Source organism: Vicia villosa, linkage group LG2 (assembly GCF_029867415.1).
Source record: "Vicia villosa cultivar HV-30 ecotype Madison, WI linkage group LG2, Vvil1.0, whole genome shotgun sequence".
NCBI lineage: Eukaryota > Viridiplantae > Streptophyta > Magnoliopsida > Fabales > Fabaceae > Vicia > Vicia villosa.
Window position 1 is genome coordinate 202795557 of NC_081181.1, and position 26683 is coordinate 202822239.

Genomic DNA, 26683 nt, shown 5'->3' on the forward strand with positions numbered 1-26683 from the left:
TCGAATCATAAGCCTTGTGAAAACTGGGAATTGCCTTTGGACAATTTGATTCAAATCACAAAAATGAACATGTTTCGAATCACAAACTCATGTGATTGGAATTAAGTGAAAATCCTGGTTTGATTCAAATGCCTCCATGAAGCTCTATTTGGGCTTTGATCAAATTTACTTGAATCTAAGTTTCTTCTTGATTTAAATCAAAGCTTCACGAGATTCATTTTTCATCCTTGATTTAAATAGTTGTTTCTTTGGTGAAAGAAACAAGTGAGTGAAACATATGGGTGAATCCCATAGAGACAAAGAAGAAATTTTGTCTTCTTTTCTTAGTTTGTCTATACCCATCACAATGAATCTTTCTCTTCTTCTCTAGAACAACCTCTTGAGTGTAATAAGTGTCAAATTCACTTCTTTTTGTTGCATTTTGTTCTTGAACAATTTGTTTTTGTTTTGAGTGAATTAAATATAGTGAGTTGATTAATTTTGTTATGTTGTTCATGATAAATCAAGCTCATTATAACAATCAAGAACCAAGACCCATTTACTCAAAAATTTGAGAGAACCTTGTGTGTGTATTCTTCATTCACATTAATCTAAACCTTTGACTAGCACCTTGTGTTTTAGAGTGTTTGTGAGATAGTCTGACACTGTTTATCATCTTTATCCTTAGTCATTTTTCATTGTTGTGGATCATCATCTCTAAAGATTGACTGTTAAGAGAGACTAGCGGTACATTAAGGTATCTAATGTTTTTGTGTGAAGTTTGTTGTTTGTAACAGGTGCATATATAATTTCTTGGATGCAGTTTGGTATTTGCTATCATCCATTAAAAAGAGAGTTTCACTATGCTTCAAGGAAGATTTTGGCGAGATCAAGTATCAAATGTCCGTAAGACGGAGGTGGAAGTTATCCATCTTAGGTGGAGTTAGAGAAATATTGATTGCAGGCAAAGTTAGGAGTTTTCCAATCAACTCTTAGCTAATGGAAATCACTCAGACAAGAAATCGGTAGAATCAGATGGATTGCCACATACGAATACTTGGAGCAGGTTATTGTGGGTGACAAGGTTATTGGATCAAGATCTTTTAGAGATCTTATTTTTGTTAGCAGTTTAAGTGTATACATCAATAGAGGGAATTATCGTTTGATAGTTCATTGTAACCAAAATGCTTGTATCAAACTTATCAAAATAGTGGAAGATTGTGATTATTTTTCAATGGTTTTTAACACCATTGGAGAGTAGAGTAGGCAAAGTGAGTATGAGAGTAGAGTAGGCAAAGTGAGTATGAATGTTGAAATATATATATATATATATATATATATATATATATATATATATATATATATATATATATATATATATATATATATATATATATATATATATATATATATCTTTTCTTTTTTCCTAATCTCTTTTAATTTTCTAGTATTCATCAATTTTTATATTACATTAGTGCATTATTGCACTGATTGTATGCCATATAGGTTAGACCGTATTTATAGAGATTTAATGTATAAGCTTAGATCTATGGTGTATCAATCTTATTGAATTATCATGAATCCAATTATGTCTTGATAGAACATCTATGTAAAGAGTTATTAAATCACTTTGTTAAGCGGCTTTGGTTATCTTGTGAGTGACTTGCATTAGAAGCAATCAAGTATTTAGTAACTTCATGTACTATTTCACTTGGTTCAATTCATTGAGATACTTTCAAGCTCTATTGTTTTGGTGTTTTGCTTCCGCACTTTTTAAAATCTCTGATTTCATATATGAGACCTAAAATATTTGTCAAATTGTCTCTAAGGGAATGAATCTATTCAACCCCCTCCTTTCTAGACTTCTTTGTGTCTATATTCTCACCCAACAAACTTGTAATTTGCTACTAAAAATACTAGTAAACAACAACATTATCTTGGATTTTCTAATGCCTAGTTTTCACAACTAAGGACGACAACAATCGGTTTAAAAATGACAACTCAGACACTTGCTGCAATTAAAATTTCTAAATTCACTATTCCCCTCCCCAAGATTAAATACTTCTTGATAGCTTACCCTACAAATTCATTCTAAGATTTTTGATTTTGGATTTTTAGTCTTGTAACCAAAAAATCAAACAAATAAATAATACTAATAACTTAAATGACTAGTCTATATAGACCAAAATTGAGTCACTTTGATAATCAAGACATCAAATCTTGTCCCCCTACTGCATGATATATTTTGTCTACTATGTCTTATCAAATACCACAAGCAATGAAACCAATCCTACCTCTTATCAAGTACAGTAAGCAAGCACCTAAACAAACTTAAGGCCAATAATTTTTAATGATGCAAAATGATAGTTAACAATAAATAATTGAGTTTTTGTTGCATCAGTGATCACTGATCAGTGAGTTTAATAAAAAAATGCCAAAATGGCTTATGAATGTTGTGTTGCTTACACTTTTTTACTCTTCTCTTTTTCATGTTCAAACTTGCCATGAAATTGAAGAAGATATCACAAGATCTCAATTCCCAAATGGTTTCCTCTTTGGAACAAGCACTTCCTCTTACCAGGTACTTCTACTTCAACCTCTTTTTTTCTTCTTCTCAAATACTTCACTTTTCTTGTTTGAGTTAATGATTTTTTTAATAGATTGAAGGAGCAGCATTTGAAGATGGTAAAGGTTTAAGCAATTGGGATGTATTTAGTCACACACCAGGTGCATTTTTACTAATTATCTCATTACTCTAACTTAATTTAATATTAATTACAATACAATTGTTATGCACGAGCCTTTGTACTCTCTGTAAAATATTCACTGCTTCTGGTAGTGGTTCAACTTATCGTCATGTTGCATGCTATTTCTATATAAACTTTATCATATATGAATACAATTTGATAAATTTTCAGGGATGATAAACAATGATGAGAATGGTGATGTAGCAATTGATCATTATCATCGTTATTTGGTAATAATTATAATGTTAATAACAATATGATGATGATATTAGATTCATAATGTACTTGCATTTTCTAAAGTCTAAATCATTGTTTTCGATAGGAAGACATTAAATTGATGTCATCTCTTGGGGTAAATGTATATAGATTTTCAATTTCATGGACTAGGATTCTACCTAGTAAGTATTCCCTAAATCACAATTTTATATTTCTAATTCGAATTAGCTTCTAGACTAATTCATTGTTCATGAGCTGTAACAGATGGATTATATGGAGACATAAATCCAATTGGGATTATGTTCTACAACAATCTTATTGATAATTTGCTACTTAGAGGTGAGTAACAATCCTTCACTTAATTACATAGCACCGACACTTCTGATTGAAGACGTGTCTGGTGTCCATCAACGTTAGAATGTCCTACACCAATGCGACATTGATACTATGTATTACATTTAATTATTCTATTCTCTCATCTTATTACCGATGTTAATGTGTGAGTATCATGTCGTGTCCGTGTAATATATTTTGTAACAAATAGTTATATCTAAATCTGGGCATAGCTTGCTTGATTTAGGAATTGAGCCATTTGTGACAATTCATCATCACGACTTGCCACATGAGCTGGAAGAAAGATATGGTGGTTGGCTCAGTCCCCTAATTCAGTAAATCCACTTCTCTCATTTTTTGTCAAAAGTATTATGCATTGTCCTGTTAGTAGAACAACTCTATTGGTTGCACAATTGTACTTCAAAAGTTTGAGTTACGAGATGAATGAGATTTTGGTAACTGTATATTTGGTTTTTTCAGGAGAGATTTTGTCCATTTTGCTGAAATTTGTTTTAAGAGTTTTGGAGATAGGGTTAAGTACTGGGCTACCATCAATGAGCCAACCTTGGTTACAGACCTTGCTTTCATAAGGGGAACATTCCCTCCTAGTCACTGTTCCCCTCCTTTTGGAAACTGTTATACCGGTAACTCTGATGTTGAGCCTCTCCTTGTTATGCACAATATGTTGCTGTCTCATGCAAAGGCTGTTGAATTATACCGCCAGCACTATCAGGTAACAACACTTATTTTGAAATTTTAAAATGGAGGGAGTGAAATGAATTGTTTAACTAGAAAGTGATGAATTGATGCAGGAAAATCAAGGTGGAACCATTGGTATTGTTGCACATACCTTCATGTATGAACCTCTCAGAGATGAAGAATGTGATAGACAGGCTGTAAATAGGGCTTTGGCTTTTGTCGTAGACTGGTAAGTCATTAAGAAACAGCGGAAGTACGCAGAATTTTTTTTTCTTCTGGCTTGATAATTTTTACTACATAAACTATTATGCATATAAAGATCGATAGCAGAACACTAACTTTTCAACACACTCTTTATGTATCGGTTGAAATTCGGTTATGCCTCTCAATATTTTGGGAATTAATCCTACTAAATCATTGCGCCCTCGCCTAAATTTGACATGAAAGTGTGTCACTACTTACTAAATTTTCTTACATTATTAATTAATGACAAGAAATAACAGAAAAATAGTTCCTTCATTCATTTTAGTAACTTTTCTTGCTTTTTTGATGGCAAGAAGGTTACTGGAACCCCTAGTTTTTGGCGAGTACCCTGCTGAGATGCGCTCTATTCTTGGGAACCAGTTGCCAAGGTTTTCTCCTAAGGAGAAAAGTCTCCTAAGAGGAAGCTTGGACTTCATTGGAATCAATAACTATGGAGCTCTCTATGCCAAGGATTGCTTTCTCTCTATCTGTTCTCTCAATTCTTCTCGACCAATAAGAGGCTTTGTGGAAACAACTGGAATGAGAGATGGCATTCCAATTGGTGATCAGGTACTCGTATGCAGTCCAGCTTCTCTTATCATTGGTTATAACTTGTCACTAATTTTCCATTTAATATTTGATAATTGGTGTCCATTTTACAAGATCTGAACTTCATCCCCTAAAGTTACAAAATCAAAGTCTTACCAGAGAGCCAGACACATCGTGAACAATTATATGATAAACGATTAGGTATGGTCTAGTGAACCTGAACAGTTTGTATGGTTTCTTTTGTTTTGAGCAGACAGGAATGTCAAGATTCTTTGTGGTTCCAAAGAGCTTGGAGAAGGTTGTAGACTACATAAAGATTAAATACCATAACATGCCCATGTATATTACAGAAAATGGTATGTGAATACTGAATAACATTAATTGATCTCTCTTTTCTCATATGTTAATATAATACCAAACACTTCAATTTCGGTTTGGAGGTATACGTCGGTTCATATATCACTGATGGTTATACAAAATTCATTGCAGGATATTCTTCACCACTCAATCAAACTATGACAATTAATGATATATTACACGATTACAAACGGATAGAGTATCATAAAGCTTACCTTGCAGCATTGCTTCGAGCGATAAGGTAAGCGATGACGATGAGCAACTTTGTTTTTTTTACGAATGTTTCGGGTTACTTTGTTGACTATGGATAATTGTATTATGTGCAGAAAAGGTGCAAATGTAAGAGGATATATGATATGGTCATTGTTCGACAACTTTGAATGGAATGGCGGATATAATATAAGATTTGGACTTTATCATGTGGATATGAACACACTTGAAAGAATTCCCAAACTTTCTGTTCCATGGTTTTCTAATTTCCTCAACAGGACTAATGATAGCAACATAAAAGACTTGAGCAAGAAGAATAGAAGCAATTATGTGACAACAGCTGTTGTCTAAGTTATTTGAAATTGATCATGTAATTCTATATCAATATATTGATGATGGATAACATCATACTATTTATTATTTGGGGATTTTATGTGAAGCTATAATTTCCAGCTTAATGAAATCAGTGTCAAATTATATATCCACTTCATAAATAGAATCTTGGTCAACTAATGTTTATACTTTTTTTTGGCATGTGTTAATATGAGACTCCAAGTGTTTAGTTGTTTGTTTGTTTATGCTTTTGGAATGGTGCAATTTTGAATGTAAAATAGCAGTTGGAGTAGTATCCATGGAAAAAATTAATACATGCCATATGGTAGTAAGCAAAGTTGTTGATTCTCAAGCAAAGATTTGCTTGTTTGAAGAAACCCAAATTTTGAGGGTTTTTTAAAATAAAAAATGAATTTGCATTGATGAGAGTTTCATAATTGTTTTTTTTTGGTACAAGATCTGAATACAATAATTAAATTTGATTTATTATTATTATTGTTAAAAACTAGACCGGACCGGCCGGTGGAACCGGGAATCGGAGGAGTTACCGGTCTGATCTGATTGCTGGATCGGGTATATTATTGAACCGGTGAGAACCGGTCAAAATTAGAAAAATCGGTGAACCGCCGGTTTTAAAAAATCAGCGGTTCAAATGCATGCTCTTTTTTTCCGCACAAAACGACGTCGTTTTCATGTTTTATTTTTTAAAAAAATGAAACAAAAATAAAATTAGACTTTATTTAAATCCTATTTAGAACAATTTTTTTTCAGTTTGCAGTAAACCTTATTTAAAATTTATTTAAGTTTATATTTTGTATTATTTTATTGTGAGTGATGATTGTATTTAAAATTTGCAAGAATAAACATGTAAAATCGCATGGTTGATGTTCTTGCTCGTTATAGTTACGCGTTAGCAGACATGTTATTTTTAATGATTGCCCTCAGGAGATTTAGACATTGCTGGATATGGATAACACATGCATGATAAAGGGGCATTCTTTACCTACTTGGATATTGCTTCTTTGTCTTTAGAATTGCAAACTATATATATACTATTAACACATTATTTTATTATTTATAATTTCAGTCTATATTTTTGAATATAGTTTCAGTTTATTATTTAGTGTAGTAAATATTAACAAAGCATTATATATATATTAACTTACTATTATACTATAGTAAATATTATTAATATATTATCAATACAATAATAATATTATATTAGTATATATATTAAATTATTAATTTATTCTATATATATATATATATATATATATATATATAAATATATTAATATATTAATTTTATATTTTAATATATACTATTAAAATTTGATTTGATGTACAATTTTTTAATATATAATAATAAATTGGTATATATTTAAAAATAAATTGAAATTAATTTTTAATATATAATAATAAAATAAAATTAATTTGTAATATATAGTATATATTTGGATGAACAAATCGAAATTAATTTTTAGTGTATTATAATTGTAAAATAAAATTAATTTATAACAAATTTTTTATATAATAATAACTTAATATTTTATGAATTAATTTTAAATATAGTTTCGAATTTATTAACGTTAATAATATATTAAAATATTTATTAATATATATATATATATATTAATATATATTTATTTATTCATATTTGCTCATATATATTTAACATTAATAATAACATATTACTACATATTATCATATTATATATATATATATATATATATATATATATATATATATATATATATATATATATATATATATATATATATATATAGGACGACTCAAGTGAGAACACTTGGTTATTATGAGAAATAAGAACAATGAATCACGACCATCAAATTTTGATTTGTTGATTTTAATGGATTAGATTGGTTTCTCTTTCTATTATCCTTAATATTTATTCTAAATCAACATAGAAAGAGAAACCAATCCAGTCCATTAAAATCAACAAATCAAAATTGAATGGTCGTGATTCATTGTTCTCATTTATCATAATAACCAAGTGTTCTCACTTGAGTCGTACCCATATATATATATATATATATATATATATATATATATATAAGGCATATCATATGAGAATGTTTTTTTTATATGAGAATGTGATAATGAATCTGAATCATTGGATTTTAAAATAAGTGGTGGATATTATGTGTAAATATTTTTTCTCTCTCCTCCATTATTAAAATTACTATATGAATTACTATATGAATCAATAAAATTACTATATTCATATTACCATATGAATTAACATTTAATAATATAACTTTATTACTATTTAAAAATTAATAATATTAAATAAGAAATATGAATTAGTGTAATAAATATTTAAGTATGAACATTAAATAATAAATTGAAATTAATTTTTGATTGATTATAATAAACTGAAATTAATTCATAATCTATATGGATAAATTAATTTGTTACATATAAATATGTCAAACAATTAAACTGCATCTTAATATATATAATTTTTTTTTTAAATAAGATGATGATATATAAAAAAAAAAGAAACGTTACAAAACGGGGACCAGTTAGCCCCAAATTACGCAAACCTAAAGAAAGGTATATGTAACGCCCCAATATTTAATTATTTATTTAATTAAATGTTTTAGAATATTTTTTAAAAAAATTGGAATTTATCGGAAAAAGTTGGAATTATTTTAAATAAGTCGGATTTTATTAATAATTGGAATTATTAATAAAAGAGTATTATTTATTAAGGATATAAGTAAATTATTTGGGCTTTTGTGTTTACATGTAGTGTTGAGGGGGTGTTAATTTCTTTAGGCCCAACAAGATTAAATAATGACATATGATATATTTTTGAAAAGAATAGAAGTAGAAAGAAAGAAGAAGTGAACAGTACCAGAGGAACACAAAACGTGAAGCTAGGGTTGGAGAAGAAGAAAAGAGGCGCATCTTGTTATTCTTGGAGACTAGGAGCAACTTTCTTCACTCAAAATTTTTGTAGATCTCAAATAACCAAGGTAAGGGTGTAAAATCTTACTATTTATTTGAGTATGGGATGAATTTTATTTTGGGTTTAGGGTATTATTTCATACTATTAGTTGTGTAGAAATTGACTAGGAGATAGTTTATTAATCAATTAGAATCTGGAAATATAATTAAACAGTATAGGATAGGATAGGTGTTGGCATTGTGTTGGTGGAAATAAATAAAAAATAAAAAATAAAAAATAAAGTAAGTGCTTTCTATTAATTGAGACACTATTCGCTTCAATCTAGGCGCCTGTTTTCTTCTGTGTAGTGTCTCCATGTTTTGTAGTGTGGTGGTGGTGCTTGCCACGTTTTATTTGGCTTTTATTGTGAACAAGAGAATTGTTATCTAGTGAACTACTACTTTGTTATCTAGTGAACTATTACTGCAAGAACAAGTATAAAATATATCACTAATGATTTCAACCCACCTTCATGTGTGTGTACCTCACATATCTTTTTGTTTTATATTTAAAGTTATCTAACTATTAAGTGGAGTGTTAAAAGGAAAAGAAAGATGTGTGCCCTTTTTCTTTTATCATTCATGCTTGCCACATTTCTTTTAGTACTTCCTGTTGTTTCTACATGTTGACTTTAGGTGACTTTAATGATACATATAATATTATTAATAATAATTGGTAACTATTTATTTAATTAAGGGCTATTATAATTTAATTAGAGTTTTGGTTAATAAATAGTTAGTGCTTATAGGTTAAAGTAGTATTGTTTAGGATTAGATAGAATTTCTAATAGAATTGACATGTTTGAGAAATATTAACATTTAGTTAAATATTAATTAGAGAAAATTCTATTTTTAATAATGTACGTATTTAATAGAATAAATATGGTTGCTTAGTAGTTTGTGAGATTATGTGTTGTTGAAATTGTCGTTGCATTGAAGTTGTTGTTGTTGTGATTAAGTTGTTGCGTTTAAGTTGTAGATGAGGTTGTTATTAATTTGTGTGTGTCTTAATTGAACATAAAGGCATGTACATAGCATAACATCTGAGTTGGCCTGAATTGGCATTGTATAAGTTGGCCTAACGGCGCTGTTTAAGTTGAAGCTATATGCTTACCAAGTTGGCCTAAATGGCATTGTTTAAGTTGGGAGTTTTACTCCAAATGGTACCACATGCATTCTCATTTCATTAAGTTGCATGATTGAGTTGCATTATTGAGTTGATGTGGTTGTTTTGTGGTAACGTTGATTTTGATGAGATTATGTGTTGATGCTGGAAGTAGTACGTATATAATTTCTTTATCTCTAAGATCTTATTTATTGTATATTCTTATAGATGGTTTGGTATCTAACCCTTACTGCTCGTGTTGCCTTTCGTGGGTAATGTGCAGGTACTCCTGATGTTTAGCCGTCTATCTTAGTTGGTCAAGGTGTCGTCACTCTGATACGTAGCACTCGGGGGGGACGAATACCTTATGTTGTTATTTTGTTTTGTCTGGATTTTATATGTATTTGAGATATTGTTGGAGTTGTTTATATTAAGTGTTAAAGATGTTATTTCTAATATGATGGAATATTCATTTATCCGCTGCAATTGTTGAGATCATTATGTTGGATCTGATATATTAATGGAGTATTTGACTCTTTATCTGAAATGGTACTCTGAGATTTGATATATCATGATTGTATGTGATGTGTCTACGTGTTTAAGTTGAATGTGACATCCTGATGTTGGAAATTTGAAATACTCTGATATTTTCTTACTATTTATTTTGGGGTAGAATTGGGGTGTTACAATATACCTAGCCTAATCTTTACCAAATCATTCCTAATCCCCAACGGGATGGAATCGAAAATAGTGGTAGAGCCAATGCCGAGTGCTAAATTAGCCAAAAAATCGGCACAGGAGTTACCTTCCCTATAGATGTGAGAGATAAATACATTCGTAAAGTTAGCTTGCTGTAAGCAGAAAGACCAACGGGTCCTAAAAATAAAAGGCACTAATCTGTGGTTGGAGAAAGCTTTGACGACCAAGGAAGAATCGGTTTCAACCCAAAGCTTTTGCCAACCTCTATCTATGGCTATCTCCATGGCACGAACAACCGCACCAAATTCCACATGAACCGAAGAATTGCAGCGAATATTTTCCGCGAAAGTAAGGATGAAGTCTCCTCTATGGTTGCGAAATAAACCAGCACCGCCAATATTAGAAGAGTCATGTAAGAAGGCCCCGTCGCAATTGCACTTAATCCATCCAAACGATGGGGGAGTCCAAATCACTTCAATTATAGAGGGAGCTTTAGGAGGGATAATGTTGACTTTAAATTCTTTGATAAGAATGAAATCCAGCATGTTGATATTAGAGGCTTTTTTTGAAGAGTTTTCGGAAAATGGACTTGCCTCGAAATCCATTCAGTGGCATAATCAATGTTGGGATTGATATTGTTGTGTCTAGCCGCATTACGAAGCTGCCAAATAATGCTCAGAAGATTCACTACTGCCGCACTATGAATGAGGGCAACCTGAGGAGATTTGTTGAGAGTGCTTATCTTCAACCAGTCAGTGATGGAAGCAGGCGGTGCAGTGATGTGGAATTTTCGCATTAACCATTCCCAAAGATACATGGAGAAAGCGCAGCCAAAAAGAAGATGAAATAAAGATTCTGTGTGTTTACGGCAAAGCGGACACATAGAGGTAATCGAAAAACCATGTTCGATGAAGAAGTCGCCTGTGGGAATTTTGCCGTGAATCATGCGCCAGACTAGGATGGACCTGCTCAGAGGAATATTGTTATGCCAAATCACCTTACACCAAGGGGCAGACGCGAGGAGAGTCGATTTAAACCCGTAAGCCTCTTTCAGATCTAGATGACCTGAAATGCTATGCTTCCAACCCATTAAATCATCGTGAGCCTCATTAGGAGCAGAGATGTAAAGCAGCCGAGTAACAAGGAAAGGAAACCAAGAAACCAGTTGGAAGGGATACACCACTGACCATTTGAAGAAAGATCTGAAACTTTAATCTGAGGGTTAATACCTTTGCTTATCAAGACTTCCATGGTGGTATCATCAATGAGGGGGTAACCGCACCAAGGATCCATCCAGAATGAGACCAAATTGCCGGAGCCGAGATTCTAGCAAGAGTTGTTTAGAATATTTTTGTGTTCAACTTTGACACTGGTCCAGATGGAGGAAAAAACGTGGTAATTAATGCACCCATAAGGTTTGATGACCATTTTCCTAATCAAAACAGGCCAATCTTCCTTACTATTAAGAATGTCGAACATCATCTTCATGTTTGTGGCTTCATTCAGACAACAGAAGGAACGTAAACCCAGGCCTCCATTCAAGAACGGTTGACAAGACTTTTTCCACGAGACAACACACATTTTTTTGTAGAAGTGCAGCCAGACCAGAGGAAGTTTCTACAAGCTTTCTCCAACAATTCGATAACTGTCGAGGGCCAATTGTAGATAGAAATGGTGTAAAGGGTCATGCTGTGGATAATAGATTTCACCAAAACTAGCCTACCAGCCATAGAGAGACAGTTTCCCTTCCAACTAGCAAGTCTGGCAGAGATTTTGTCAATGATGGGAGCAATGTGACAACTTTTAACTCTTCCTTTAAACAAAGGAGCACCAAGATGAAAGAAAGGCAGAGCACCCAATTTAAAACCTGTGTCCTCAATGATAATGGCCTTAACACTATTGTTCATGCCCCCCATGAAAATAAAAGACTTATCAAGGTTAACGATCTGCCCAGCAGCCGCAGCATATGTATTGAAAATGTCTTTCAGGCAGTTTATATTGGATCGGCGACCGGAGCAGAAAATCATGATATCATCGGCATACATACTGTGAGACGGAACCCAGTTGGACTTGGATGCGCTAATTCGACTAATAGAACCCTTGGAAACATGATTTGTAATAAGTCTACTCAACACTTCTTGAGCCAAGACGAAGAGAATAGGCGAGAGCGGACCCCATTGACGAACGCCGCGGTTACATTTGAAAAAACCGTGAAGCTCCCCATTGAAACAAATTGAAAGTCGAGCTGAATTTATGATAGCCTTTATCCAATTGTAGAAAATAGAGTTGAAGCCGAAGCAACGAAGGACCTGCAAAATAAACTCCCATCTGATAGTGTCAAACGCTTTTGAAATGTCTACTTTCATGGCAACATTTCCAAAAGTGCTTTTTTTGTCTAAAACATTGATGGCTTCCGAAGCAATACAAATACAATCTTTGATGTTTCTACCCGGAATAAATCCACATTGCTCTTTTGAGATCAAAGAAGACATCATTGAGGCTAGTCTAGACGCGACGATTTTGGATATGATCTTTGCATTAAAATTTGAAAGCGCAATCGGCCGATACATGTTCATAGATTGCGCATCCGGCGACTTAGGGATGAGGATGATCTTGCTGACATTGAAATTAGGAATGAAATTACCATACTGAAAGAATTGAAGAACCGCTGCACAAACGTCATCTTTTATGATATTCCAGTAGGTTTGGTAGAAATAGCCTCCAAAACCATCTGGCCCCGGCGCACTTTGCTTGTTCAAACCGAAAACAGCACTTCTAATTTCCTCATGGGAAGGTAGAACTGTTAAAATATTATTCATGTCTTTAGTGACCAGATTTGGAATCACCTCACCAACACAATAAAGATTCTGCTGTGTACCTACAAAACAGAAAAGGTTAGTGAAATGTGAAACAGCCAGGTTAGCCATTGCTTCTTTATCAGTAACAGTCTTGTCTCCATCCATCAGAAGCGATATAACATTTTTCGAGGTTTTCATCTTAGCGATTCTGTGGAAATAGATCGTGTTACGGTCACCCTCTTTGTGCCATTCCATATTAGCTTTTTCGGCCCAAAAGAACTCCTCCTGTTTTAAAGAGTTTTCCAACTCAAGCTGAGCAGCCCTCTCTTGATTTCGAAGCAACAAAGAGGGACCAAGGGAAACAAAGAGCAATAAAGAGGAGACAATAAAGCTTTCATTGAGCCAAACTTGGTTGCAGAAAGCTCGATCCAACTTCCTTTCAATGGAAGCATTGTCGATTCTACCATTATACCAGGTGTAGAGGTTACCTTTGAAAGGAAGATCCAGAAGGTTGTTATAATCGACCCAACTTTTGAAATCTGAAATAGGGATACGATTAGGGCTACAAGAGCCTCGATGCTCATGCGCACCAAGGATGGAGTTAAAGTCCCCAATGCAGCTCCACGGCAAAGAGTTTGAGTTTAGGAAAGAGAGGTTATTCCAAAGGGTTCGACGGTTAATGTGACATGTTGAGGCGTAAACGGCAGAAATCCCTAAAGTCTTGTTGTTGAAGGTGAAAGTGAAAGCGACATGTTGGTCAGAAGAACTATGGATTTGAGAATCAAGGTTGCTGGTGCAGATGCACCAAAGGTTGGGAAGAAGAGGATCCCTATTGTTAACAGCAAAAAGTTTCATGTTGAGTCTATTCCAAAAAGAAGGGGGGGAAAAGGGTATGAGACATCCATGGTTCTGCAATAAAACAAAAATCAGGCTTATGCGTTTTAATAAGGTTTTTAAGAGCTAACTTTGAGGGGGAGTTAGCTATGCCCCTAATGTTCCAAAAAAGGCACTTCATTGAGAGGTTTTCTCGGAACCAGCTTTGGGTCTGGTACTTGAAATCTCTTTGGTTTTTGTTTTTCTTCTGCTCTTTTTCTTTCAGGCTTTAGTAATCACTTCAGTAAAAATTTCGTCGTCCTCCTCCGAAGATCCTATCTTCTCCAGCTGCTCAGCCAAGTTTCCCCAAGAATCTGTGAGGAATTTATTTGCAGGGCTTTTCAATTTATCCATTTGTGTTTCCACAACTATTTCTGAATCAGAGCTAGAATCGTCCAAGTGGTTGAGAGTAGCAACCTGTTTGAGTATAATACATTAATTCCTTTCCTCTGCCAATCTGTTGTCTTCAATTTCTCCGATGGGGGTGAGAATTGTGTTGTTGTTTTGAACCTCTATTTGAATGTTAGTGTTGTCGGGCTTGTGTATAGTAGCTTGTGCGTTTTTCTCGGCCGAAGGGGTTTGGATTTCAGCCTCCATCAAAGAACGGTCAGCTGGGTTGATCTCCAAAACTTTTTGGATCCCACTAGTTTGTCCTACATCCGGAGGGGTTTTATCAACAATAGGCTCTTTGCCCCTTGGAATAGGAAATTGAGGTTGGTGAGGTTGATTATGCTCTTTATTATGCTCTTTGATTTTGGTATTGGGTTGCTGCTCTGAATTTTGTTTTCTTCTGCACGTGTGAATGTTGTGTCCCATATTTTTACAGTAGCTACAAAACTCAGGGAGTTTCTCGTATTCGATATCCATAAAGAAGGCGTATCCTGCCCTTTCAACAAGGATTTTGTCCCGTAAATCATTCAAGAGGTCTATGTTTACAAGAACCCTGACATAATGTCCAAAAGGACGATCGAGCATGGGTTTGTTGGATGTTGAGTCGATGCAGATGGGCTTACCAATGCTACTAGCAATCGTAAATAAAATTTTCGGTCTCCAGTATTCCTGTGCCAAGCCATGAATACGAACCCAAACCTGTGCAAAACTCTAATTCATATTTGTGGGAACAAAATCTTTGGTCCAAGTGAATAACTTGAGAATACCTGGGTTGAGATTCCAAGACGGTGCTGAACGAACCCGACGAACATCTTCCAGACAAGAGAAAGAGAATTCATAAAACCCCTTACCGAGTGACGTTATCCCCCATTTTGGTAGGGAGCTCCATAACTCTTGTAGCTTTGTTTTGAGCTGCAGGACGGTGATGGGTGTGGTTCCTTTTGGCCAAAGAATTTCCCATGTAAGTTATGCTTGCAAGCTTCCAGTCCCAATAGATATTCATCTTCTGGGATCAAGATGGATATACGGTCTCCTTTGACACATGGAACAGGGAGTTGACTAGTTGGAATAACACAGACATTTCCTATGGCTTCAGCAAAAGTTTTTTTGTGTCGTAGCTGATTGGTGTTTACGCTAGTGTCGGATGGAGCAGGAGTATGAACATGGTCAGGGATGGGAGAAGCTTCAGGGAAAAGGTCATGGAAATTCATGGTGTAAACTAGCGGCGCGAAATTAGGTTTTGAAAGGGGGAAAAAGATCTAGAGAGCGGATAGCCCATCTCTCTCTAACATGGTTCGGTCCTCAACCCATATTTAAATTCCGTCGGCACCAAAAGTATAAAAAGAATCATTAACCAGGTGGAAAAGGAGGCGTCCCTCATCCTTCTTAACTTGGTTTGATTCCAAGTTATTTTAAATAAATTTGTTAGTTTTTTATCAAAATTTGTTAGGTTTTGAAAGGGGGAAAAAGATCTAGAGAGCGGATAGCCCATCTCTCTCTAACATGGTTCGGTCCTCAACCCATATTTAAATTCCGTCGGCACCAAAAGTATAAAAAGAATCATTAACCAGGTGGAAAAGGAGGCGTCCCTCATCCTTCTTAACTTGGTTTGATTCCAAGTTATTTTAAATAAATTTGTTAGTTTTTTTATCAAAATTAATGTATTCTCAATAATTTAATAAATTTTAAGATTTAAATAAATGAAAAAGAAAATAAAATAACATGTGAAAATATAAATAGTTTAAAATAAATATAATAAAGCTACCGGACATTTCCACATAATAATAAAATAAATTAAAAATTAAAAAAAATTAACACAATAGCGCCACGTCACATATTCTGCTGACGAGCAGATATTTAAATGACAAGGACGAAATCTATTTTTTTTTAAAGTATTATTTTTGAGATTCGTCCAAAATAACACGGACAAGATGTTATTATTATTATTATTATTATTATTATTATTATTATTATTATTTATTAATACTTCGGACTTAATATATATATGCATGGATAGTGTGTGATAAGGAGATATTTTATTGTTTATTTCTTTATTTCAAAAATAGTTATGTTCCATTCCGTTAAATTAACAAAAATATTCAATGGATCTATTTTGCTCTGCTTCACTTTATTTTATTTCATTAAATTTTATTCTACTCTGGCTTTGTTAAATTTTAAACAATGCCAATTGTTAATTTGTTAGGAGGGGTTACAAAAACAGATTCGGCCTGTGGCGCATTTTTGTTTTCTTGTATTTTTTTCAATGCACCCTCTAATGTGTTCAATTTGTCTCAACTTTATGGAAATTTAGAGTTAGTGTGCCTAAGGTTTTTTTTTTTTTTAACTTACGGATCTTTTCGGTAAGTAATTTAGCATTAATTAATGATTTTAAATTTTTTCAATTAGTTCATGCATCACATTCACATCACATAATTTGAAATTTGATCCCGAATCGGCAATATTTCTCAGTCCTCATCTTTCAATCTCCGATCTGATCCCGATCGGTCGCCACTCCGATGGATCGGCTTCTCAAAGCTGCCAGAGCTTCCGGTTCTCTCAACCTCTCCAACCGCTCCCTCAGGTAACACAGTTCTTCACTCTCGCTCCTTTCATTTCTATATGCATTCTCTTCACTCATTCACGCATTGTTATGTTGCTTCTTCCACTTGCAGTGAAGTACCCGATGAGGTTTATCGGAATCTTGAAGGCGTCGGTGGAACTGATGATAAGTGGTGGGAGGTATCGTACCTGTTTAATTTTTTCTTGTTTAATTCGATTGGAATTTTGAGCGAAACTTTGAAATTTTGGAATTCTAAAAGTCTTGTTTGGATAAATAGCTTATTTTGCGGCACATAGTAAGAACTTATGAAGAATGTGATAAGCTGTTTTAATAAATTCTCTATGATAGTTTCATAAATATCTATTAATGCTGATAAGTTCAAATAAGTTAATCGAAGTGGATTCAAAATGTGAAATTCTGTTTGTGTTTTGTTGTTTTATAGGCTGTGGAGCTTCAGAAACTCATTTTAGCTCACAATAGTATTGAGTTGTTAAAGGAAGATATCAGAAATTTAGGTTTTCTTATCGTGTTGAATCTTAGCCACAATAGTCTTTCTCAGCTGCCTGCCGCCATAGGAGAGTGAGTTTTTATTCTAAAACTGGTGAACTTTGATTTTGTTAGTTTTGTCGTATATTTTTATGTTTTGGAGTCCGTGATGGATTTTGGTTGTTGTTTTTAACTTTTATAGACTACCTCAGTTGAAGATGTTGGATGTTTCGTACAATTCGTTGGTTAGTATACCAGAGGAGATTGGATCAGCTGCGTCGCTTGTGAAGTATGCTTTATTCTAAGTTCATTTTCTTCCATAGATTGGAGATATGTGAAAGTTGTCATGTGTTTACACTCTATTTGTATGTGCTCTTTTAGATTTGATTGTTCAAATAATCAGCTCATAGAGTTTCCTAGCTCACTGGGAAGATGTTTGGATTTGTCGGACTTAAAGGTAATGTCGTGATGGTCTTGTCTTGCATAAACTGTTGGGTGTTGATGTTAATTGTGTGTCTGGCTTATGATACATCATATTCTGGTTGGTAACAATCAGATACTTATAATGTCAGTATAGAAACTGTTATTCAGAGAAAGAAGAGTGATTTTTTTTTTTTGGTGTTTGATTAAGGAAGGAGTTTCTCTTGTGGTAATAACACTAGTCTGTCTACCAAAATTTATTGGGAAAATTATTTATTGTTGCAAAAGGATTTTTTCAATTCCTGTTTACTCCCTAAATTTTTTTGGATTTCCTAAAAAGAAAAGCAAGCATGGGACCTGTTTCTTTAACATCACGTATATGAACATAAGCTGATGCTGTACAGACTGTGAAAAGTCTTTTTTCATTTCAGCTATAGTTTTCAATCACCCCTTGACTTTTAAATTTCTTTACTCTGTTGGATGACCTTGATAATCACCACCAAACATTTATTACATCCTGAAACCCCATTGTTAAACAGCCTTCCTTGTTAGTTAACAACTCGGCCCTTCCTTTCTTAGGTTATACAGTATATCTAAATCTATTAATGAAAATTGTATTTACTTTAAATCGGGGCCGTGGGATTTCCTTGTAGGTTCCACGTGCCTTTGCTATTTAACTGATGAAATCTGTTAAAAAAATTCTTCTATTTGTTTGTCTGAATCCATAGGCCACATACAAATAAATGAGTTTTTTTTATACTCTTATTGCAGGGATCAAACAATCTTATTGCAAGCTTGCCAGAAGATTTAGCAAATTGTTCCAAAATGTCTAAGCTAGATATGGAGGTAGTAACTTGTAGCAAAATTTTGTATGTTAATTGATGACAAACATCTTAACGAATCGTAAAGAAATTTTGGTTTTATTAAGCAGTGTTCTCATTGTATTGTCTTTGCCAGGGAAACAAGCTTACAGTGATATCCGAAAATATCATTTCATCATGGACAATGCTTACTGAATTAAATGCAGGTTAGGGCCTTTGTTCCCTAAATTTTTAAAGAAATCAGTTAGCTCTTTCATTCTTATATGTAGGTCTTTTGTTTTGTTAAACTTGTTTTCATTGTACTATTACAGCAAAAAATATGCTGAATGGCATACCATCCGGCATTGGAGGCCTTTCACGTTTAATCCGTCTTGATCTCCATCAGAACAGTGAGTTTTTTTATCAATATGAATCGAACTTGGTACTCCGGGGCTTACGACACTCACACACACTGTGCACCAACCACTTGTGCTAAACCCCGGTGGCAACAGTGAGTTCTTCAAATATAGGGTCAGACATTTTTGTTTCTTCCTTTTTCATCTTGATGTGGAATTTGTACTTGTGTGTCTGCAGGAATTTCATCAATCCCTTCATCAATCATTGGTTGTCATTCACTTGCAGAGTTTTATTTGGGGTCGAATTCTAACCTATTTTGATGCAAGTCTTCATATTGTTAGAAGCATATTATTCATTTGGTTTTCTTTTACTTATGACTTCCACACAGTTCTAATGAATATTGTACTTTTTAAACTCGATTTAGGAATAACAGTCTTTCTACAGTACCAGTGGAAATAGGGGAACTTTCTCGGCTCGGGACATTAGATCTGCATTCTAACCAGGTGTCTAAGACTGAGTATTATTTAGCTTCTAATTACGTCCTTTATAAAGGAAAGGAACTGTTATGCATAGAATTTTGTTAAATTACAGGCAATTTTAGATATGTTGTCATTTTGGCTTCTGATGCTTTTGTTCTTTTCTTCTTTAATAGTAAATAGTTTATTCCTTAACAGTAAATAATTTGTTGTATTGTTTATTTATTTTGTATATTCACAGCTGAAAGAGTATCCCGTGGAGGCATGTAAATTGAGTCTTTTAGTCTTGAATCTTTCAAATAATTCACTGAGTGGGTTACCTCCTGAATTGGGTAAGTTCAGCAAGTTTTTGTATTATGATAGGTCTAATTTGCATTATTTTGGAAACATAACAGTTGCATAATGAAAAGTGAAAACAGTATACGAGTTTGCCAGAAAATATAGAGGAATGCAGTTAGTGGTCATCCCCTCGTTATATTGATTTGATTACCGCTCACAAAATTATGAAAATACTGTTCAGTAAAAATATTAATGTTCAAGCAGTTCAGCATTCCTTGTCAAATCAAAAGAGTCTTAATAAGCACTAATAAGAACAGCATATGTCTTGGCCTGAATTATTGTTCAAAGTATAAACAATGATGTTCACCTCAAGAGGAACTTGTTACTTGGGATTTACGCAGTTGTCAAGGGAATTGTTCATTCTGCATCCTCACCAATATTATGGTTTCTTTAGGTGTAAATATGTGATAGACTTGTCGGTTAAGATTTCTAGCTATTTCATCTAGTAAATGGATACCATTACCTGGAAATATGCATCCTCACCAATTATATTACCTTAACCTTTAGTTAGGGAGCCATAGTGATTAGTGTATCTTAAATTCCATATGGTAGGATGTTATTATGTGTCGAAATGAAACAGTTTAAAAGTAATATGGAGATTATTTGACACAAATGAAGAGATAAATATCTTAGTATTGTATCTTGTTTAGGCAAGATGACTAGCTTGAGGAAACTTCTACTTAGTGGAAACCCATTGCGGACTCTTCGAAGGTACAAAAAGTGTTTGGTCCTTTATGCAGTCGATATTAGTATTTTTGTGTTTTTGACTTATGTCTTTTCTCATCAGCTCATTAGTCACCGGACCTACTCCAGCATTACTAAGATTTCTCCGAAGTAGACTTTCTGAAGGTAAAGGTATTATAAAGTGTTGGGTGGATTAGGATCATACAATCAACTGAAGCTTGATCCCTTGTACTTAATCTACATATAATATTTTCTTCTGCAGATTCTGAAGCTACAACCACGTCAAAAAAAGACATAATTGCAATGGCTACCCGATTATCTATCACTTCAAAGGTATTGCATCTTTTGAAGAAGAAAATATACATTCCATAGATTGCTTCAATAACTATTTAAAGTATGTTTCAATGTTTTAGTATTTGATATACCACCAGTAATGCATGGAAAAGGGAATTTTATTACATTAAAATAGAAAACTATTTAAGAACAAATTCAAAAATTAGAATTAGAGTTTGGCCTAACTCATTCCTACAAAACCAACTTGTAAGGTGAGGGTGTCACTCTACATAAACTCTTCCAAGGCTCTATCCATAACCAATGTGGGACTTGGGATTTTTCCAATACACCAGTTAGCTTTAGAAGTGGTTGACTAGCCAACCATCCAAGTATAATCAAAGATTTTCCATCAGGCACTCCTAGGGATGGCAAAAAAACCAATACCCATGGATATCTGCGGGTAAAATCCGTCACGGATACGAATTAGATGGCTTAATGGGTATCCACGGGTAGAATAAATGGATATTTAGTTACCCGTTTCTTTAAATGGGGCGGGTAGCGGGGGACCAGTATCCGCACCCACGGGTACCCATTGCCATCCCTCCATGCCGAAGGCCGGAAAACTGAAGGACGTGTGAAAAAGTGAAGGCGCAATAGAAGAAGGTGAAAACCGAATGATAAACACGGTTTCCAAATTTTTGTCTATGGAAGATAGAAGGTGAAAACCGAATGATAAACACGGTTTCCAAATTTTTGTCTATGGAAGATAGTTGGTCCTCTGAGTAGGCACCATTTTTAAGGTTATCTATGACCAACTCTAGATACCGTGTTGAATAAGAGAGGCTAGAGGCAGGAAACGTAGAAACCATGTGTGCAACAGAGACTTAAGGGCAGCCAGTGCACGAGGCTCCAACCAAATGGGGCCTGAGTAGGGAAGACCTATGCAACCTTACCTCTTGCAAACGAGGAGGTTGTTTCCAAGATTTCACATGCCAAGCTAACTTACCGTTGCGTGCCATGGCCCGCCCTCAATGTTCATTATTGACTAGAGAACAAAATCAAGTTGATAAAAAGTCCTTTTTGGATAAATATACAAATATTGAGTCTCTTTTTGCCTATTATCAGTCATGGTGTTAAGATCTAAATTGATTATAGTGATGACAGCGGGTGAATTTATGAATAATAATGCAATCACATGATAGACTTACTAGAGAAGCCATGAATTAATGAATAATTATGCAATCACATGAGAGACTGACTAGAGAACCCATATACCTTTGATAACTTGGAGTTTGCAATTGATTGAATTGATTGATGCAGATAATCCTGTTCTTTATTGTGTCTGCCTTTCCTATTCATTGATTTAGCCTAAAATTCGCTTCTTTGCTAATTGCAGCTCTATTTATAATTGTGTTCAGGAATTTTCTATGGGAGGGCTGGGGTTGAGTGCCATTCCATCAGAAGTATGGGAATCTGAGGAGGTCATAAAACTTGATCTTTCCAAAAACTCAATCCAGGAATTGCCAGTTGAACTTTCTTCTTGTGTTTCTCTCCAGGTTTAACCTTCTCTTGTTTTAATTTATGAAAAAAGATTTACAAGTTAGTATGATTATCTTCTGATACTGATCGGCACTGTTGTCATCTTGATACGAGTTCCCCATTAACAGGATTTGATTTACTATTCGACTAGTAATGTTAGAAGTGATTTCAATCATTTGAGACTTAGAACATTTAAACATTGCAGTAAGAATAGCAAAAATATAGAGAAGGTTAAACCTTCTCTTGTTTTATTTCATGAAAAAATATTTACAAGTTAGTATGATTATCTTCTGATACTGATCGGCACCGTTGTCATCTTAATACGAGTTCCCCATTAACAGGATTTGATTTAGTATTCGAGTAGTAATGATAGAAGTGATTTCAATCATTTGAGACTTAGAACATTTAAACACTGCAGTAAGAATGGCTAAAATATAGCCACACCTTTTGTAAAATTTGAAGACCCTGTAGATTGGTTAGAAATGCAGTTTTGAAGTTTAATTAATAATGGCGCCCATTGCTGGTGACAATAATCCTTCACGTGCCATCTGTAAAGGAGCTTATACCTTTAGAGAAGAAATGCTTATGAATTGAATTGCTGAAAAATAACCACAAGCGCAATTAGCCGCTTGATTTTGTAGCCATATGCATTCATGTAAATTGATTGCAAATTTTTTTCAGCCATTTTCTCTTTATGGTTTCAACTTTTTCTTTGAATTGTAGTATTATTTGTTTGCATATTGTTCTTTGTTAGATGTGTTTTTTTTTTTTTTTTTTTTTTTTTTTTTTTTTTTTATCATTTTCAGATTTTCATTGTATAATAAAGTAAAATACGTCCTATATGGTAAACCTTTTTATCTCAGCTGAGGGATTATTTCATTAAATTAAATTTCACGCTTCGAGCATTTTACTTATCTGGTTGTGTTACAATCTTTAAATTAGTATAATTTATTGATTGATCAAGGTTTGAGGCCGGAAAGGGGCACTTAGAACTGATTTTCTGTCCAACTTTAACCTTTACTAATTCATTTGTATACTTTACACTTTCAGACATTGATTTTATCAAAGAATCAAATTAAAGACTGGCCAGGTTCAATTCTTCAATCACTTTCGAGTCTGTCTTGTTTGAAGCTAGACTACAACCCCCTCAGACAGGTAATGACTAATGATTTCGGAGTTTCCCTTTGTTCTTTTGCTTGTAAAATGAATTATGGTATCAGCATATATAAAGAACCATTGCATTGCAGGGCATAACACTTTACAAATAAAAACTAATAATGTTTTTTCGAATTGTAAAATCTATATAAATAATTCTCCTTCTTTGTCAATGAAGGCTATTGCTTTTTGTATAGCTTAAAGAGCTATATTTAGATAGTTCAAACAAAATAGGCCGTGCATGTTTAATTCTCCTTCTAGTTTTTATGCTCTACTCTGTTGCTATTGGTAATGTATCTCAACTCTCATCCCCTCCCCAGAGAAAGGAAAAAATAAGAAAAACTGAAAGGTAATCAATACCTAGAATATTAGTGGTTAGTACTTTTTAAAACTTCATTAGATTAGCTTTCCTATAAATGTGACATACTCTGCTGTATATGAAGAATCTTTATTCTCTACTATAAATTCAAATATTAAATATGTATGGGTATGCTTTATTCTCTATTATAAATTCAAATAAAAAATGTGGTCAGTGACCTTATATCTCACTTTAATGTTAGATACCTTCAAATGGTTTTGAAGTGGTGCCTAAGCTTCAGATCCTGGATCTAAGTGGTAACACAAGTTCATTACTAGACAGTCCTGCATTTTCTAGTTTGCCAAACCTGCAAGAGCTTTATCTGAGGTTAGTTAGTTGAAAGCTGCAGGATATGCAATAAGACTCCATCACACACATGCACGCTTAAATCATATACTTTATTTCTTGGGAGCCTGTAATTAACTTTCATGCCACAACTCTACAGAAAAACGGGTCTCACTGAAGTCCCATCAGATATATTGGGATTGCATCAACTACGGATCCTTGACTTGGGTCAGAATTCCCTTCAATCGGTTCCAGAGGTAACACTTTTATTTTTGTGATAAAAAACATGGATTAGGCTTGTGCATGTATATACCTCTTTGATTCAGATTCTATGAAAAGTTGTGATAATATGCTTTTTTTTTAATTTGACATTAAGTTTACCTTAGGTCCATCATTTTGTATATATGCCTCTGAAAATTTAGATCTATCCAAGCTTATATTGGCTCGACAATAACTTGAGTCTACCAATTTTTCACACAAGTCATAATGATGTTCATGTCTTATACTAATTCTCTATGATAGATAATGTATTCAGATTCTATGAAAAGTTGTGATAATATGCTTTTTTTTTAATTTGACATTAAGTTTACCTTAGGTCCATCATTTTGTATATATGCCTCTGAAAATTTAGATCTATCCAAGCTTATATTGGCTCGACAATAACTTGAGTCTACCAATTTTTCACACAAGTCATAATGATGTTCATGTCTTATACTAATTCTCTATGATAGATAATGTATTTTTACAGTCGCATGTTCTTAAAATCGGATTTCTGTCTACTATAGAATGCTGGTTGAAGAACGATGTCACCACTCAATATTTACCTAGGTTGAATTCCTAACGATATATTGTTAAAACATCAGTGATTAAAAAGAAGACCTACATGTATAGTTGACCAGATATATTGTTAAAACATCAGTGATTAAAAAGAAGACTTACATGTATAGTTGACCACTGAGGGCTAAGTTATTCGCACACGTAGGCAATCTCAACTCATAAAACCTGTCTTATAGATGAATGATCTATTTTTAAAATAGTATATTTTTCTATTGATCCTTTTTGATTTTATACGCTTTGCTCACCTAGTCACCTTTCAACTTATTTCAGGGGCTAAAAAATATGACCTCTCTAGTGGAGCTTGACCTATCCGATAACAACATCTCTGCCCTTCCACCTGAGCTGGTCAGAAATAAACACTACTCTCATTTAATTATTTTTTTTTTACTTTCTAGAATTATTATGTTTCATACAAATTTAAACTTATAGAAATAGGCGGTACTATGCTTATACTCCCTCCCTCCGTTCCTTTTTAAGGATCACTTTTTTGATAATTTTTTTGTTTTTAATTTTCACTTGCAAAGTTCAAGTAGTATTAATTGCACTTTTTTCATGGCTTGTTTACTTTACTCTGATTCAACTCATTTACTTTAAACAGGGTCTGCTGGAGCCAAGCCTTCAGGCATTGAGACTTGATGGGAACCCACTTAGAAGGTGACTTCCTGCCCCGCGTTTCTATGAGCTTTCTCATAATGCAAAACTTTTTGTGACAATAGTTTGGATTCTCAAGTTCGAAAAGGCTGTTGCATATCTAATATATTTGCTCTTTAGAAAATTAAAACTTAAAATTTCCTTAAGCAAAAAGATTATGCGCCTTTCTTGGAACTCAAGCATTGTCAATTTTGTACTCCTTGAAGTGGATGGATCTCCAATGTTCTCTAATTAAACAGAAACAAAACATATATATCAGCTAGATCTTCTGGAAAGCTTGGTTAATAAAATCATCACAATATTTCTTTATTTGTTTCAGCATTCGGAGGCCTGTCTTGAATAAAGGAACTAAAGCTGTTCTGCAATATTTGAAGGACAAATTGCCAGAGCAGTAGTTTACTTTTTATGTATTTTGTGAAAGTATTATTCTCGGACATGAACTAAAGCTGTGTAGTTTAAGTTGATTATTTATATTTAAAGCTTTTGTATTTATTGGTGCCTATATATGCATGACTTGATTATTGGGTATATGTATACAAAGGGAGAGTGTTTGCTATCCGTATGGAGGTTGTAATTGTAATACAAACATATCTATATATATTGATTGAGTCCACACTTTTTAAAAGTGGTAACTCATTGTATTTTTGTTTGAGAGTCTCACTTTAGATAGAGTCACCGACCACATTCAAGAGTAAGCATTGAGATGCATATTTTTTCCAGATGATATAGTCCTACTTGAAGAGTTGAAGGAGGATTTAAATGAGAAATTGGAGATTTAGAGACGAAATTTAGAAGAATAAAATAAGTAGTAGAGATAAAAGATGTTGCATTGGATGTGTGCTAAGACTCGATAGGATAGAATTAGAAATGAAAGTATTAGAGTGTCGGGGTAGCGCCTTTAGTAGAGAAGATGGTGAAAAATAGACTTAAGTGGTTTAGACATGTAGAGAGAAGACATGT

The 26683-nt window shown here is 33.7% G+C and overlaps 2 protein-coding genes across 3 annotated transcripts; both read left to right on the forward strand.

Annotated features, from left to right (window-relative positions):
* The first annotated feature begins 2261 nt into the window (after positions 1 to 2261).
* LOC131653645 (beta-glucosidase 18-like) lies at positions 2262 to 6010 on the forward strand. Its single transcript, XM_058923897.1, has 12 exons — positions 2262 to 2560; positions 2640 to 2706; positions 2898 to 2956; positions 3049 to 3124; positions 3207 to 3281; positions 3523 to 3610; positions 3756 to 4008; positions 4088 to 4203; positions 4535 to 4787; positions 5020 to 5122; positions 5256 to 5364; positions 5450 to 6010. The coding sequence occupies exons 1-12, from the start codon at positions 2411 to 2413 to the stop codon at positions 5682 to 5684; spliced, it is 1584 nt and encodes a 527-aa protein (XP_058779880.1). The 5' UTR covers positions 2262 to 2410; the 3' UTR covers positions 5685 to 6010.
* Positions 6011 to 16728: 10718 nt separating this feature from the next.
* Positions 16729 to 26368, forward strand: LOC131653646 (plant intracellular Ras-group-related LRR protein 6). 2 transcript variants are annotated; one of them, XM_058923899.1, is made up of 22 exons: positions 16729 to 16863; positions 16973 to 17084; positions 17176 to 17242; positions 17506 to 17642; positions 17752 to 17838; positions 17931 to 18006; positions 18741 to 18815; positions 18927 to 18996; positions 19102 to 19179; positions 19364 to 19424; positions 19551 to 19629; positions 19844 to 19934; positions 20592 to 20652; positions 20729 to 20790; positions 20888 to 20958; positions 22317 to 22454; positions 23488 to 23592; positions 24153 to 24277; positions 24396 to 24492; positions 25343 to 25417; positions 25671 to 25726; positions 26043 to 26368. In XM_058923899.1, exons 2-22 carry the CDS (start codon positions 17020 to 17022, stop codon positions 26116 to 26118), a joined length of 1752 nt encoding a protein of 583 aa, XP_058779882.1. In that variant the 5' UTR covers positions 16729 to 16863; positions 16973 to 17019; the 3' UTR covers positions 26119 to 26368. The 2 variants fall into 2 exon arrangements, with proteins under 2 accessions (XP_058779882.1, XP_058779881.1); XM_058923898.1 differs by lacking the exon at positions 16729 to 16863 and having other exon boundaries at positions 16900 to 17084.
* Positions 26369 to 26683: the final 315 nt, after the last annotated feature.